The sequence below is a fragment of the Cygnus olor genome, chromosome Z (genome assembly GCF_009769625.2).
Source record: "Cygnus olor isolate bCygOlo1 chromosome Z, bCygOlo1.pri.v2, whole genome shotgun sequence".
In the NCBI taxonomy this organism is placed as follows: Eukaryota; Metazoa; Chordata; class Aves; order Anseriformes; family Anatidae; genus Cygnus; species Cygnus olor.
Window position 1 is genome coordinate 50,983,833 of NC_049198.1, and position 14,304 is coordinate 50,998,136.

A 14,304-nucleotide genomic window follows, 5' to 3' on the forward strand; every position below is an offset into this window, starting at 1 on the left:
CACACTTTCATCTGTGAAGTGGAGCTATTGCAGAATCAGAAAATGCTATTTTTCCAAGGAAACAATATACACCAGAAGCAAAGTGTGTCTATTTATGATTAGGATTAAGGGAAAGCAATCGTTCATGGCCTTTGTGCATGACCACCCCAGCTTTGTTGGAACTGTGTGAAGGTAAAGCTAGATGTTGAAATGCTGAGGGGATGGGGAGGCAGCCCAGACCAGAGGAGATGGAAACAAGAGTTACAAAACACAAGGTAGCAGATAGGATATGAAAAACTTAAAGGATTCAGCACATAAGACTTTGTGTTCTGATGGTGTGCCATAGACAAAGAAATGTGAGAGGGAGAGGAGGAGATGGCTGCAGACTTTGTAGACCTCAGGCTAACAGCCTAATATTCTAAGGAACTCATTAAAAAGTGTAAGTGCTACCATGAGAGAGACAGAGAGAGAGAGTTACGTAATAACTGCATTTTCATCATCAATCCACTGCTATAGAGAGGAATAAACTTTGAAATGATACTAAAGAACAATGAATTTGGCGTATCGTTATGTTGCACATCTTTCTTTCTTGCTTTCTTTTCTTCCTAGTTGTTTTCATTCTTCCCAGAACAATCTTAGGGCACACCAAGGTGGCAACACATGTACGACAGCTGAGACCTGAAGTTTAAATTTTGTATACTCAGTGATCTGATGAGCCTTCCAAGTCTGGTCATGAGCTGTCATCTTAAGACCCAGTCCCATTAGCAATGCAGTCACAGGCTTTGCATTCAGGTGATTCAGCTGTACTAGACTCTTTTTGGTGGCTTACTGGATGTCTTTTTTTCAAGCAAAGACAGAGCTTAGTGATGAAAATAGTTAAGCTGGAGAACAGAGAAGAGGAGATATATGTACGAGTCAGCAAGCCACCCATCCTCCCCTCATCTGACTTCAAGGCACACAACTTGAGACAAACTTTTCTTACATGCAGTCCTGAAATTCAGCTCCTAAATCAAAAGTGGCCTCATTTTAAAAAATCACATTAAGAAAGCACTTGCAAGTCCACTTGAAATCCATGGGATTTATGCCTGCATAGCATTTCTTTGCATTGGATTGCTTTCGTTTTAGTGCTCAAATAAAGATTCTGATGTCTACCTTTATGCACTTAGGTATGTAAAATATGGGCCTGCAGATTTTTATATCGACTTTATGAGCGGTTGTCCCTGAATTGCTTATTGCATATCAAGTATATTTATTTTACGCTGTCCCCACATTTTCAGTCTGTATGATCAGATTTTTTTTTTATTGACAATGTCTAACAGGATCATTAAAGTTTATCAGGGATGCAGCTAGTTGGAGTCAGCTGCTACCCTGTGAAACAGAGGAGAGAGTATTTAATGAAATCAGGCTATGCGTTCCTGCAGACATGATCATCAGTAAATAAATTAAGTGTTGACCTTTAAATTGTAATCTTTAGGTTACACGCTTGCTCACACACAGCTTCTCTTGTGTAACCTACATTTTGCTATCTTTGAATGCAGTTCCCTGTCTCTGAGGAGGTCTAAGCTCGGAAACTGATATCTTGAGTAACTGCATGAGGCTGGATAGCCTGGCATTATCTTGTTACACTGAATAAATGTACACTGTCTACCTTTCTTTCATGGGCATGATACTTCTACTAGAAATGCCCATTTGTCACTGCCATCCTTTTTCAGGATCCACTAAAGAAGCTTTTTACTTGTATAGTGGAGGGAAGTATGGAGACCTCCAATTGCACAGTACTTTTTCCATATGCCCATTTTCCGTGTCCTGTTAAAAAAGTTGCCTTCCCAAGATCATGTTATCAGATCGTTCATGACATTCTCTTTGGAAGAGTTTACTGTGTTTCTGAAAGGGAGAACAAAATGAAGACTAACATAACACAAGCTCGGGAAGCAGCTTCATAGCAAGGGGTAAATTTCTATCAGTTCTGACATGAAATGTGCTTGAAAGCTTCTCATCCAGAATAAACCAGGACTTTAGGTGGATATCTTTGAGTTCATTGTGTGCACCATTACTTTGAAAAGATGGAGAATTCAGGACTGTCACACCTAAACGTGTCAAACCTGTCAGGCTCAATGTGTTTAGTCTCAAATGATCCACAGCTGGAGATAAACAGTTCCCTGTCAGGGTAGTCAGAGTTGCAGTTGGTTTTGTGATTGGTTTTTGGGAGTAGCTACTCTGATTTACAGTGGCATTTACAGGTTCCTTGCCTGGTCCAATGTTCAAAGAACATGACAGTAGTGTTATATTCCTCCCTCTTGCTCCATTTCTTGGCTCCTGAACTTGGTGCTAGCCTTTCCTGTGGTGTTCTTCTTTCTCTTGGCCTTTACAATATCTAACATTTATGAAAAATAAAATCCTTTTAACATCGTGAAAAAGAATGAGATTCTGTGGATCTTTGTTTTACATGTAATGCTTAAAAAAAGAAAGAAAAAAAAAGTCAGTTTTGCATTTTTCCTTTTGCTCTTCTTCACAGGCATAAGTATTCGAATCATATCAAGACCCAGAGGCTAAAATGTATCCGGCCATATTTTTGAAAAAGTTCAGAACTGAAAAAAATCCATTTAAGCAGTTAAATGATTTGTTTGATTTTCCAGTCTCTTAGATCGTATTCAGTTACTCTGGTAACTGAATAGTTACCAGTTACTCTGGTAACTGAATAGGCACTCTGGTGTGGGATTATCTATCATTACCCACACTGTTTTATCATATAGATAATCTGCACAGAGACTCAGCATGCTGGAATGAAAAACCCAAGTTATGAAAAGTGCTCAGAATCCAAATGTTGCTTGAGAGAATAATAGAAAGTTTAAAAACAACAGAAAACAATATATATATATTTAGTTGTCTAAGCAGGAGCAGTATACATTTTAAAGTGTATCTTATATTGTTTTTACCAGAGGCTTTAGAAAATCTGGTCTGCTGATGATAAGCCTGAGCTTGATTACAATCTCATATGCAAGGGGAGAAGGCTTTTTGGAAATAATATAATTTGTCTTGCATTACTGACCTGCCTTGAGCATTGTGCTAGAAAAAAGCAAATCTGAGGCCAAGGCAATGGGTGTTATTTTTGTGGCTTCTATTACCACTCACCAAACCATTCGTCACAATTTTGCACAGCAAATTGTGCACATATGCATACTGGCAACCATGTCTAATACATTCCTGTATTCAGACTCTTAAAAGCCTTTGTGCCTTCCTAGGGGAAAAAAAAAAAAAAAAAAAGAAAAAAAAAAAGTACCTCATGGAATTTCAGCTGAAAGCATGTAGTTGTGTGATAATATTTTGCAGGTTTCCTGTTTAATTTGTTCAGTGTGTTGAGGTTCCATGCAGATTAACTACACAATCAAACACTGAGGGTGAGGAGATTGTTGTGCTTTGCCAAACTCACCAAAGTCCAGAGAGAAGAAGTTATCTCCAGTCATACATTATCAATGTGTCTTTTGCAGAGTGAATATGGAAATGTGTGTTCCTTATCTGCAGTGATATTATGCAGGCCAGCAGACGTACATTTCTGAAAAAAAAAAAAAAAAAAAGGCAAAAAAATGACAGGCATTCAAGCCATTACAATAAGCAGAGATATAACACCTTGCATGCTTTTGCCTGTCGTGCTCTTCCAACAGTACGGGGACCTTTGCTGACACAACTGTCACTTCTGTAGGGCTTGTCACAGTGAGGCAGCCCTCTCTGGCTGCTATCACCCTTCGTGCTTTCCTAGAAAGTCTGTCAAATCCAGGGAGGTCCACGGATCGCAGAGGGAGGTCTTGATCAGGGAGTGTGAAAAGCGTGGGGTTGGACGTGGGTGCCTTTCTGTATGTCTAATTGACTCTTAAAATGTGAGGCCCTCCCAGGGTTCCGACATATTTTCAGTATAAGGAGTACACATAAATTGGATCCCACCACACTTTTCATTCAAGCAGTGCCAGTTTCAGGGTGTTTGCACAGTTAGTTTCCAGTGTCTCTTATCAAGATTTGTTTATTTTCTTTGCTATCTGGCCCTTGTCGTTCTGTGACTGATGGCACGTGGGAGAGCTCTGCTGCTGCAGTACCAGAGGAACTTTCAATGGCACTGTCCAAAACTTGCTCCGCAGTAAATTCAGCAAGTCTCTTTTCAATATTGAGAATATATTTTGACCAAGTTACCCCGTGCCAGATGGCATCTGAACCTCCGTGCATGTGTGGGAGACCCAGAAAGTGCTTTCCGTGCCCGTTCTCCCTTGTTCCTCCTGGTGATGGCCAACTTCACCCAGAGCATTGGACAGAAGCCCTGGTGGTGGCACGAGCCATGCTCCATGGCAGGCGGTGAGATGCAGGTGGAAAGGAGCCAAGCTGACAGGATATGCCTTAGGGACAAAGGACAAAGGGGTAGCGATGCGAGGGCAGGGAGGTGCTTGGGGAGGAGCAATGCCTAGTTATCATTATAAATATTCTTGCCTCCTTTAAAATCATTTTTTACAAGACAAGGTCCTGGCTTACCAGAACCAGAAAAACTGGCACAAGCTGTGACAAAAGTCAACTACCTCTTGCATCCGTGGAAGCCATAGCTGATCCCAATCCAAACACACAATGATGTAGTTTTATTAGCATGAGCTGTCTCGTACACCTGGCAGGTCTGATTAGCTTTTGCAAAACTGCAGCTGAAAGGAAACAAACATAGTGTAAATGAAAAGGAGAAGGGGAGAAAAAATAAAAAAAAGAGAGGGAGAAAGAAAGACACAGTCTCTTTTCTGTCATGTCTGTGAACAGCTTTTACTGCTTTCCCTGGCGAGCCTGCATGCTTGGACAGCGAGTTACTGTGAATTAGTGAGGGTCACTGCCATTGATTAAATCCTCTTTTATGTTTCCTGGTAACTCCTGAATTATGGCAAGAGTTGAGCATATTAATTTAACACTTCTTTTTTTCACTGACAGTTCTTATGGAGGAAGAAATCTGCAAGTCATTTTGCACAGATAATATTGAATTAAAATAAAATTCAGGAACAAAATGGCATCTCCCTTTTATTCCCAGTTTTACCCCGCTATGTTGACAGGAAAAATCAATAACCAGTTGAAGTCTTTAGCACAAAATTTTGAGCCTTGCAATTGTGGTTATTCCCTTAATTTATTCAAGATATGGAATCGGGATATAATAAGGAATAGCATCTCTTTATTTCATACCTCTGCAGCTCCTTTTCTCATGTAGTGACAAAGGATTATATATTAGGTGACACAATGAAATTATTAGCATAAACCTCACTTGTAAAGCTGATAATTAATGCTAATTATTTTTGTTAGAAAAGTTAAAGGTTGTATCTTTCAAAAATTCTTTCTCTCCTGGATAAATACCAGAATATTTGCACGCGTGCATATGTAATTGTACATGTATATACAAATAGATGCACGGACACACACTCACAAAAGTGTAAATATTTAAACACATTGTTAAAACAGTGTGTGGACATTTGTTCTATGGAAAGCAAAAATTGTTTCGGTAGCATTTTGGGAACGTGTTGGAATTTCCAAAATTGTCTTGGGGGATGGGGGCAGGAAAATGGAAACTGACATATAAATACACATTTCCTTCTGACCATGAAATCCTAGTCCCCGTTCACTCACCTGGTATGTCACAGTTCTTGAGGCAGCTCTGTCACTGCCCCAATCCCTGTGCTTGCCCCATGTCTAGAACCTCCACCATGGCTCGATAGCCACACCTCAGTGGCTCTTTTGCTGTACACCCCATTTTCCCACTGCTGCTTATGCCACTCTGCTCTGGGCCCAGTGTCCAAGGAAATCAGAATACCTCTGGCTTCCCTGGGCAGTCCTGTGATGAGATCAGAAAGGTTGCCTCATGTGTGGGACAGGCAACACTGCTGTCTCTAGCAGGCAAGCACATATCAAACGTGTCTCATCATGTGATACACATCTCTCAGGATTAAGGCTGTAGTGGTGCTGCTTGATTTTTGCCTGACTGGAATAATAATTAAGAGCAATTGACGTCAACAAGTCCCCACAAATGCGTGAGCACCAAACATCAAAACACCATCAAGCATGTTCCAGGGTGTTAAGCATTTTTTTACACAGGACCATAGTGGAGACCTATTGCCATCACAATGAGAGATCCTGATCTGCATGTTGTGGAAAGTCATTTGGCCATACTGGCCTTTCACTTCCTCAGACAGTATTACAGCTGTTTAAGAAATGAACCAAAAAATAACAGTATGCTATGCTAGAGGTGCTGCATGGGAATAACAGCTTCCTGAGGGTATAGGCTGACAATGGGGCACAGCTGAGCTGAGATAGACTCACACGCTGTCACCCATCAACTGACCAGATGTAACTTCCCATAATAGCCCTCCCCAGTTGTGTGGTAAAGGTGTTGTATTGAGCCTCAGGGAAAATAAGGTTAAATTAGGTGGTTTACCTTGCTACAGGAGCATGGTGGAAGCTGCTTTGCAGCTAACACACTGGGTCAAATGAAGGATAGCATCTCACAATGGCACTGTATTTTTGTGTAAATCCTGTGCTCAAAGACCAGTTCTGGATGCAGAGTATTAGAGGTCTTTAACTTAGGAAGTCCTAAACGGTTTGAAATATACCTACACAAGAAATGCTATTGTTACAACATGGTAGAAATTGAGATGCATCAGCTGGAGCTCATCAGTGTGTGGGAGCTGTTGGCTGAGCATTTTCAATGCAGTGTCCCCTTCTGGGTCCAAAATATCCTTAATTGATATTGATTCACTTGATGGGCTTCCAAGCCCGTCGTCTCTTGCCTCAGGGAAAGGATATAGCCAAGCTGAGGTTTGTGCTAGGTGTATAATGTGGGTTATAATGTTTGGCTGAAGCAAGAGCCCTTCCCTCAGATTAGGGAAGCTGTTGAGCTTGTATTCATGCTTTTAGCTTTTTGTCACATCAGCTGCACCTGGAGCCTTAGATATCCACTGACTCATAGCAGTTAAAATAAATAACTCGTCAAGATGTCCTCCCTCTGTATTACCTACCTAGTCTGCCTGATGCAGTGTGCTGTCTTGTGTCTAGGTGCCCGTGATCAACTAAGTGTTACTAGTGCTTTATACCATTTTCATAAGTATGCTTCAGTTCTCACCCAGGCTGCATATGGCTTGCAGAATTGTTTCATAAAGACCCGTGTTGGAAGACTACAAAGGAACAAACTAGATTGTCATTAGATACACCCTTATGCTTTTAAGTTTGATATGTGTTTACACATAACTGACCCCTACTTACTACGTTTTGGTGCAGAAGCATTGTTTGCCTGGTTGGGGTTTTGCCTACATCAACTGTGGTTAGCACTGTTTTCTTTTCTGAGGATGGCCTAATCACCAGCTCATTCTTTTATTTCTTTAGCAGTGCCTCCTAAATTGAAGGAAATGAAAAACCAAGAGGTTGCTGTGGGTCAGAAGCTAGTGCTAAGGTGTGAAACCACTTCAGAGTACCCTGCGCTCAGATTCAAATGGTTAAAGAATGGAAAGGAAATAACCAAGAAAACCAAACCGGATAATGTCAAGATCCCCAAAAAACAAAAGTAAGTACAGAGACATATGTCATAAGTGGGGCTGGGAGGGGTGGGGAGAAGACTGCTCACAAGAAAACAAGCATTAAGGTTATTAACTGCAGCATCACAAAGATAAAAGCTATGAGGTAAAGAAGAAGGAACTTTAAGGAAGCAGACGCTGACTTTGTTTTTCAAACGTATAGATGAAGCGGTAGTATGGTATAAATATTTCATAAATAATTTTACCTTTTCAATGCCTGTTTCTCCTCTGATAGCCAAAGGCTATCATCTTAACCAGTAAACCTTGGAGACAGGCTATTTTTAAACTACCTGTGAGAACAGAAGTACCTTATGTTTATTGTCTAAAATCCAAGAACATTTAAAATCATCAATGCAATGTGGATTTGGAAAATATTTTTGAAATTTGCTTTGTAAACAATCTAGTTCTGAAGAAGGGCTGAATGCTTTCTGCTTTAGCTTCAAGTGTGATGTGCAAGCTTGCAGCAGTCCTTTACCAGAGGCATTCCAGCATATGCAGGACAAAGCATGGGTCTAGCAGATGCCAGATGAGTAGCAAAGCCTGTAAATCTCATCTTCCTGCCTGGTGGAAAATGTCCCCAACACATGACTGCTGACCAGTGCCAAGGGATTGTGTGGTGCCCTGTTTCTGCAGGGCAGGCAGAATAAGCTATACAATCTATTTTCTACATTGATGAAGGAGAAGACATTTGCTGTGGGGTCTCTACCTCGTTTTTTAGGTTTAGAAATTTTGATTTCCGCTGCTCCTTCATCAAAAGGAGCCATGAAAATCTGTCTGAACACACCCCTTCAGCTCTTACTTCTGTTCTTATTAGGTAGTGGTGCAATTTGCTGCACTGGGCCTTGTGTCCCCTTTGTGCAGCACACAGAGGATTTGGTGTGAACTTTACAGGAGATCTTTCCTCCAGAGTGTTAAGTGCCCTCATACTTCAATAGATCTCATCTCAGTAGACAAAATAGCAGCCAAAATCAAACAGGCGCTTGACTTTCCAGAATCATTCAGGTTGAAAACGAGATGTTCTGACTTCCCTTTTGGCTTTCTGTGCCCCATAAAAAGGGCTGATGGAATATGGAAGGGGACAGACAAGCATCACTGCAGCCCTGGTGCCATGGTCGCACAACTGGCAAGAAGGAACCTGCAATGTCTCTTTCCAGCATTTGTGAAATGGAGCTATTCCAGGTGGCAGCTAGCCTGGCAAATTGTCTGGACCCATTTAGAGGGCCGTATGTCTCAGTCAGAGTTGCATTTTCAGTCTAGTCTGTACAGATCAGAGCCTGGCCCTCAGGAGAATGCTGCCCGTGAGGAGCAGACTATATTTTCTCCTGTTACATTTTTGCTGATGATGATTGACCAAACTCACTGGAGCCTGGATTTCACCTTCTGGGGCTGGGCTTTGTCAGTTCAGTGTTGGATCAGTAACAGTCTTGGCTTCTACCAGGCACCACAAGACAGTGGAGACATTAGCAGGGGAAGTTATTTTGTGGAGCTGAGCAGGAAACAGTTTTGAAAACCCAGAACTCTGGTAGGATGAATGCAAAATCTCTCGAAGTTTTGAGGAAGAGAGAGAGAGAAAGGAGAGGGAGGCAAGTAAGAGGGAGAGAAAGGAGCTGGCATAATGGACACTCACTCATAGCCATTGATTAGACTATGCATGTGGAATCTGTGAGGCTATTTTAGAGGTTTATGTGCCAAAATATATTTAAAATTCCCAAAAGATACAGAAAAAAATACCCTATAAATTGTGCCTCTTTCTGGAAAATGGAAATCTGAAGTCCAAGTCCCTCACAATAAGTGGGCAGAATGCAGACTTGGATTTCACACTTGTGTGCTATCCCAGCGATGGAGGTATCACTCATCCTTAGAATTTCTCTGTTCTGTTTTCTGTTTTAAAACAGAATTTTCAGTATGGAAAAAAGAAGACCTTCCCCTTACAGATGTAAAAAACACTAGATGTAGAGTACGAAAAGGGGGAAGACAAGGATTGCCTTTGTAACCATTGCCTTTGCTGATATCTAAAGGATTTTCCTTGTCTTTCTACTTGGAGATTTTAGCTTGGGGACATATGAGTGCTTTGTCATCTTTTCTTTTGCTGTTTATGTGTGCTTCCAGTATAGAGTAGATGTGAACAGATTAAGAGGAGACAGATCTTTTGACAAAACTGGGACAAGCATGTGTTCTAAAGCTAGAGGAAAAGGGGGGAAAAGGCATTGCAAATGGTAATATAATAAGACATATAGATTAGAGTAAATAAGGCCACATTAAAAAATCCCATCTCAAATGAAAGAATATCAATGGTCAAGATGGATTTTGTTTTCTTTTTTTTTTTTTCCCATGACAAAACATTGAGAAATGTTTGTCATGTTCATATGCTGCCATATTGTTAGAGCAAGCATTTTAGTGTGAATTTATTACTACTGTCCAGGGTGGGAAACATCAGCTAGGAAGGCTAGCATAGCTGTGGAGCTGTCTAGGATTCATGTCTACTTTAAAGGTCGTATGTTTACCAAAAAAAAAAAAAAAAAAAAAAGAAGCCAGAAGCGATTTCTGATATTTTCATATTTTATAAGAAGTCATGTTTCTCATTGTATGATGGCAAAATAAAAACTGTTCATTGCAGGGAAAAAATAAAAGTTTCTGAACTCTGGATATTTAACTTTAGATTTTTAACAATTAAAAAAAAAATCTGAATTATGAAGTGTCTAGCTCAGAGTCAGAAAATTAAGACCTTAGATTGACACCTGGAGCACGCATGGAAAAGATGATACTGCAACTTGGTATTTTGGGGTGCGTTTGTCCAGTGTGAATGCTATTTGTTCGTAAGATTTGCAGAAGTGGAATAGGTGCTGGCTGTATTAAAAAAAAAGGTTTGAAAGACTCTGTGATAATGCAGGTTTCCTTAAGACTTAGCCTTCTGAAAACTGGCGCTTCATATAAATTGAACTTAGGGGTCACTCCTCCAAGCTCGCTACAATGATTTCAGGGTGGTCGATTCAGAAGGCACAGGGCCCAGACATGCAATGACATTACAGTACAGCAGGTGAATCACACTAAATAACTGTGCCTCTTTTCATTCCACTGGAAAGTCAAAAAAAAATGAAAGTTTAACATTTGGTGAAAAGTATTTAAGTGCTCACTTTTTACCTCAAATTTTTTAATTAAGAGCATGCAGTAAGTGAGTTTCTGCTGCTCTTAGCACTCCTGGTGATTCACTATGCCATATTCTATTGATTTGTCTGTACAGACAAGTTTTAAGGTATTCCTCTGTGTCAATGGAGACACAGCGAAAGTTAGACACCAGACAAGGCCTTTTCACTTGCTATTTAAGCATTCCTGCTGGTGTCCACTTGTACCAGTAATATTTCATTTTCCTTCTATGCATTTCAAGTTCAGGTAAAGACTTCACATTTTTTGTGTTGGGTAGTATCCTGTACAGAGTCAAGCTCTCTTCATTACATGAACATGAGCTTCTGTATAAGGATTTTTGTTTGGAGGCAGGGGGGAAGGTGGTTGCTGCTTCACCAAGATGATGGCTTTGGAAACAACCGTTCATGAGAAAACTTCATATGCAAGTGCCCTGCAACTTGGGCTTCATCCAAGCATAGCCTGGATATTTGCTCGCAGACAGGGAATTCTGGATGACAGATGGAGCCTGGAAGCAAAATAAATTCAAGCAGTTAGATAAGGTGGGCTGGGACTGCATTCTGTGGATGTATTTTCTCCCTTTCATGTATGAATACAAGCTCAGCAGTGGTGATGAGCTAAAGATACATCAGAAGGGAACCTTAGAGGGAGAGGTATTTTTTGGTGTAGCATAGTATAGGTTGAGAAAATGACAGGCATTTCAATATAAAATCTCTTAAAAGGGACTTTCAGTGAATACTGTGGGAGTACCGAATTGCTAGGGAGCTGCTTCATTTACAGCCATTAATGAGTCATCTTCTGTTCTGTTTTGAATTCTGTCCTGATATGTCTCGATAATATCCTTAAGACTACAAAATGTTCATCTTATTTGGCCTTCTTGCAGAGTTTTTCTACAAAACAAGAATGAATTTGGATTGCTAGAAGTAGATTTGTAAACCATATGGTTGTTTTACCTATTCTAATATCACTCTAAAATCATAAAAGGAAGCCTCACTTCCTTACCTTTCTCTGTAAGTGCAATGTAAAACAAAGAATAAAAATAAATATGTAAGGCAAAAAGAGCTTCTTCCTCTAAAAGCTAGGAGTTCCATGAAGGTTGTTTGCATCAATATTTCTTGATATCTTAGAGGGGAAAGAGACTGCAGCAGACACAGAGTGAGTGCCCAAATAAAAGTGATATCGCTGCAGCTCTGCTTGCTTATCAAAGTGAGTTCCCAAAAGAACAGAGCCTTCTTATGTTTTCTTTTGAGGTCCCATGAAGCTACAGCCAGCTCCCCCTATACACAAATGTCTGCAAGATAGGCTGAAAGATAACGTGGGATATAGGAAATATCACAAGTCCATGCAAGCTGTTAGGTGGCACAGACCACTGCCAGGTATATGAATAGATGGCAGGAAGGATGAAGAGCAGGTCATTTTTACTGTGGTATAAACATAGCTGTTAGATGCAAAAATCCCACCCAAAGAGTCAGTAGCATCTGTCAATGTCTCAACCACTTCTTTCTTGTGTATTCCTGGTTACCACTAGCTAGAGTCTGTTCGTGTATGTTACCTGAAATGCAGCCAGGAACACAGCCCAGTTAATTAATTCAGCATTGGAAAGTAGCCTTAAAACATTACCTGAGAAGGAGCTCCAAATAGTCAGCTATTCAGTTATTTACCTTTTAGGTGCACCTTAGCAGTTGATAACCCTAGTTTGGCTGCTGTCTTTTCTTGAAAGGCCAGCGGCCTCAAGAAAGCAGCCTTCCTTCATGGCATGAAGGGAAATGCTTGTGATGAAGGTTTCTAGTAGAGCTGAGTGTTAGGACCTTCACATAGAGGCAGAGAAGGCTGAGTTGTCTATAAGCAGTTGTTTGACAGTAGATGGGATAGTTGGTTGTGGTGAAGAGAGGGATGGTTCTCAAGTATGTGTTGGAAGCAGTACTGAGGATTTTGGTTGCTCCAGAAGCCTTCCTGCTACAAGAGACTTGTCTCTGGTGTGAACCCAACCCAGCTCAATGATACCCAGAAGGGATAACCAGTTGTGATGTCTGAATGAAGAGTTAGGAAAACATGGCTGTGCTCAGGCAAAGCAACTCCACAGATGTTGCTTACCTCAGCAGTCGCTGCTGGTGACTAAGAGTTTTTAGAGTGAAGAACCTCTGCCTCTGGGGGAACAGTCCTTAACGTTACAGTAAGCCAATACAGGGAAGCCCGCGCTCATGAACTCTCCTAAGTGACTATTCTGTGGGTAAATGAGGGGGCTTTGCTGCAGGCAAAAACTTCCCCAAAGCACTTATTTTAAACAGAAACTAGGAACAGCAGTAATTTGTATATTTTCCCCAAGCCAGTCATTCTCTGCAGTCTAGGTAATGGGATTATTGATATCACATGAGTTGGGGACCCCTTGAATGACACCAGAACATGTTTCTACCCAATTAATGGGCAGGCAGGAGTTCTGCATTTTAAAATCTAATCTCAAAACCTTGGAGACTGATTAAATTACATCTCTGAGCCAGGAACAAAATGTAGCTTCATGCAAATTGTGCTCCTGCCCATAATTTTTTGTTAGTGCTGGAGAGTGATTTACTATTGGGGTTTCAGAGGTTGTTAAAGAGAGTGGTGTGTCCTAATCTCATGATTATTTAGTCAGATGTTGGAAACTACAGTACTTACCCAGAACTCTGCTACTGGCAATATGAACCTGTAGGAAAGGATAATCTATTTTAGTATTACACCCATCTCCATGGCATCTGAATAGCCAACAGTTCAGCTGAAGGAGGAAGGCTGTTTTTCAGAGATTTCCTTTAAGAACAAGCTTGCTCGCAAGTAAAAAAAAAAAAAAAAAAAAAAAGGCATAAATAAGTATCTTTAATTGAGTTAATTACTATGCCTGTTTTCCAGCATCTTTAAGGATAGAGATTTTTTTTACTCTCCTTCCTTCTTTCAAACCTGAATAGTGTTAATCTGTCAGAGTATAAGAATGGAAGACAAGACTCTGTTGAGAGGGAAAAAGAATGCGTTAGTTCATGCAGTGGCTGTTACTCTAATACAGGATGTTTACATGCTCTTTTTTTTTTTTTTTTTTATTTCACAGGAAATACTCTGAGCTTCACATTTATAGAGCCACGTTGGCTGATGCTGGGGAATACGCATGCAGAGTGAGCAGCAAACTAGGGAATGACAGTACTAAAGCCAGTGTTATCATCACGGACGCCAATGGTAAGGCTTGGCTCTTTATTTTACTATTGCATTCAGAAAGACTTTGTATTACAAGTCTTTTGCCATCAGGGCAAAAGGGACTGAAGGAAGGGAAAGATTTGCTAGTGGAAGTGGCAACACTGAAATCTGTTAGGTGTGTTAAAAATTGAATCAGGACAGACTTGGCTACTGTGTGGTTGATATGCTTGGCTTTCCTTACCTGGTCAAATGGGATGTCTCCTATGGATCTCGGGGGAGAACACTTCTGTGAGACACTTTCCAACACCAAGTCTAAGGCACAGTCTAAATAGTCAAGACAAGACGACAATGAAAGAAAGGGAATATTATTTTATTTCTTGTGGTATATATGAGTAGCAGAGGCACTATAGGGGGCTTTCACTTACTACAAAATGATTCTCAGTCTGACTTCTAA

The 14,304-nt window shown here is 40.6% G+C and overlaps 1 protein-coding gene across 1 annotated transcript in view; it reads left to right on the top strand.

Moving 5' to 3' along the window:
* Window positions 1–14,304, top strand: part of NRG1 (neuregulin 1) — a 183,112-nt gene that overhangs the window by 22,888 nt on the left and 145,920 nt on the right. Inside the window, exons 2-3 of the mRNA XM_040541542.1 lie at window positions 7,363–7,540; window positions 13,768–13,892. Of these exons, the coding sequence (XP_040397476.1) occupies window positions 7,386–7,540; window positions 13,768–13,892 (280 nt within the window). The 5' untranslated portion in view covers window positions 7,363–7,385. The remainder of the gene's footprint in view (window positions 1–7,362; window positions 7,541–13,767; window positions 13,893–14,304) is intronic.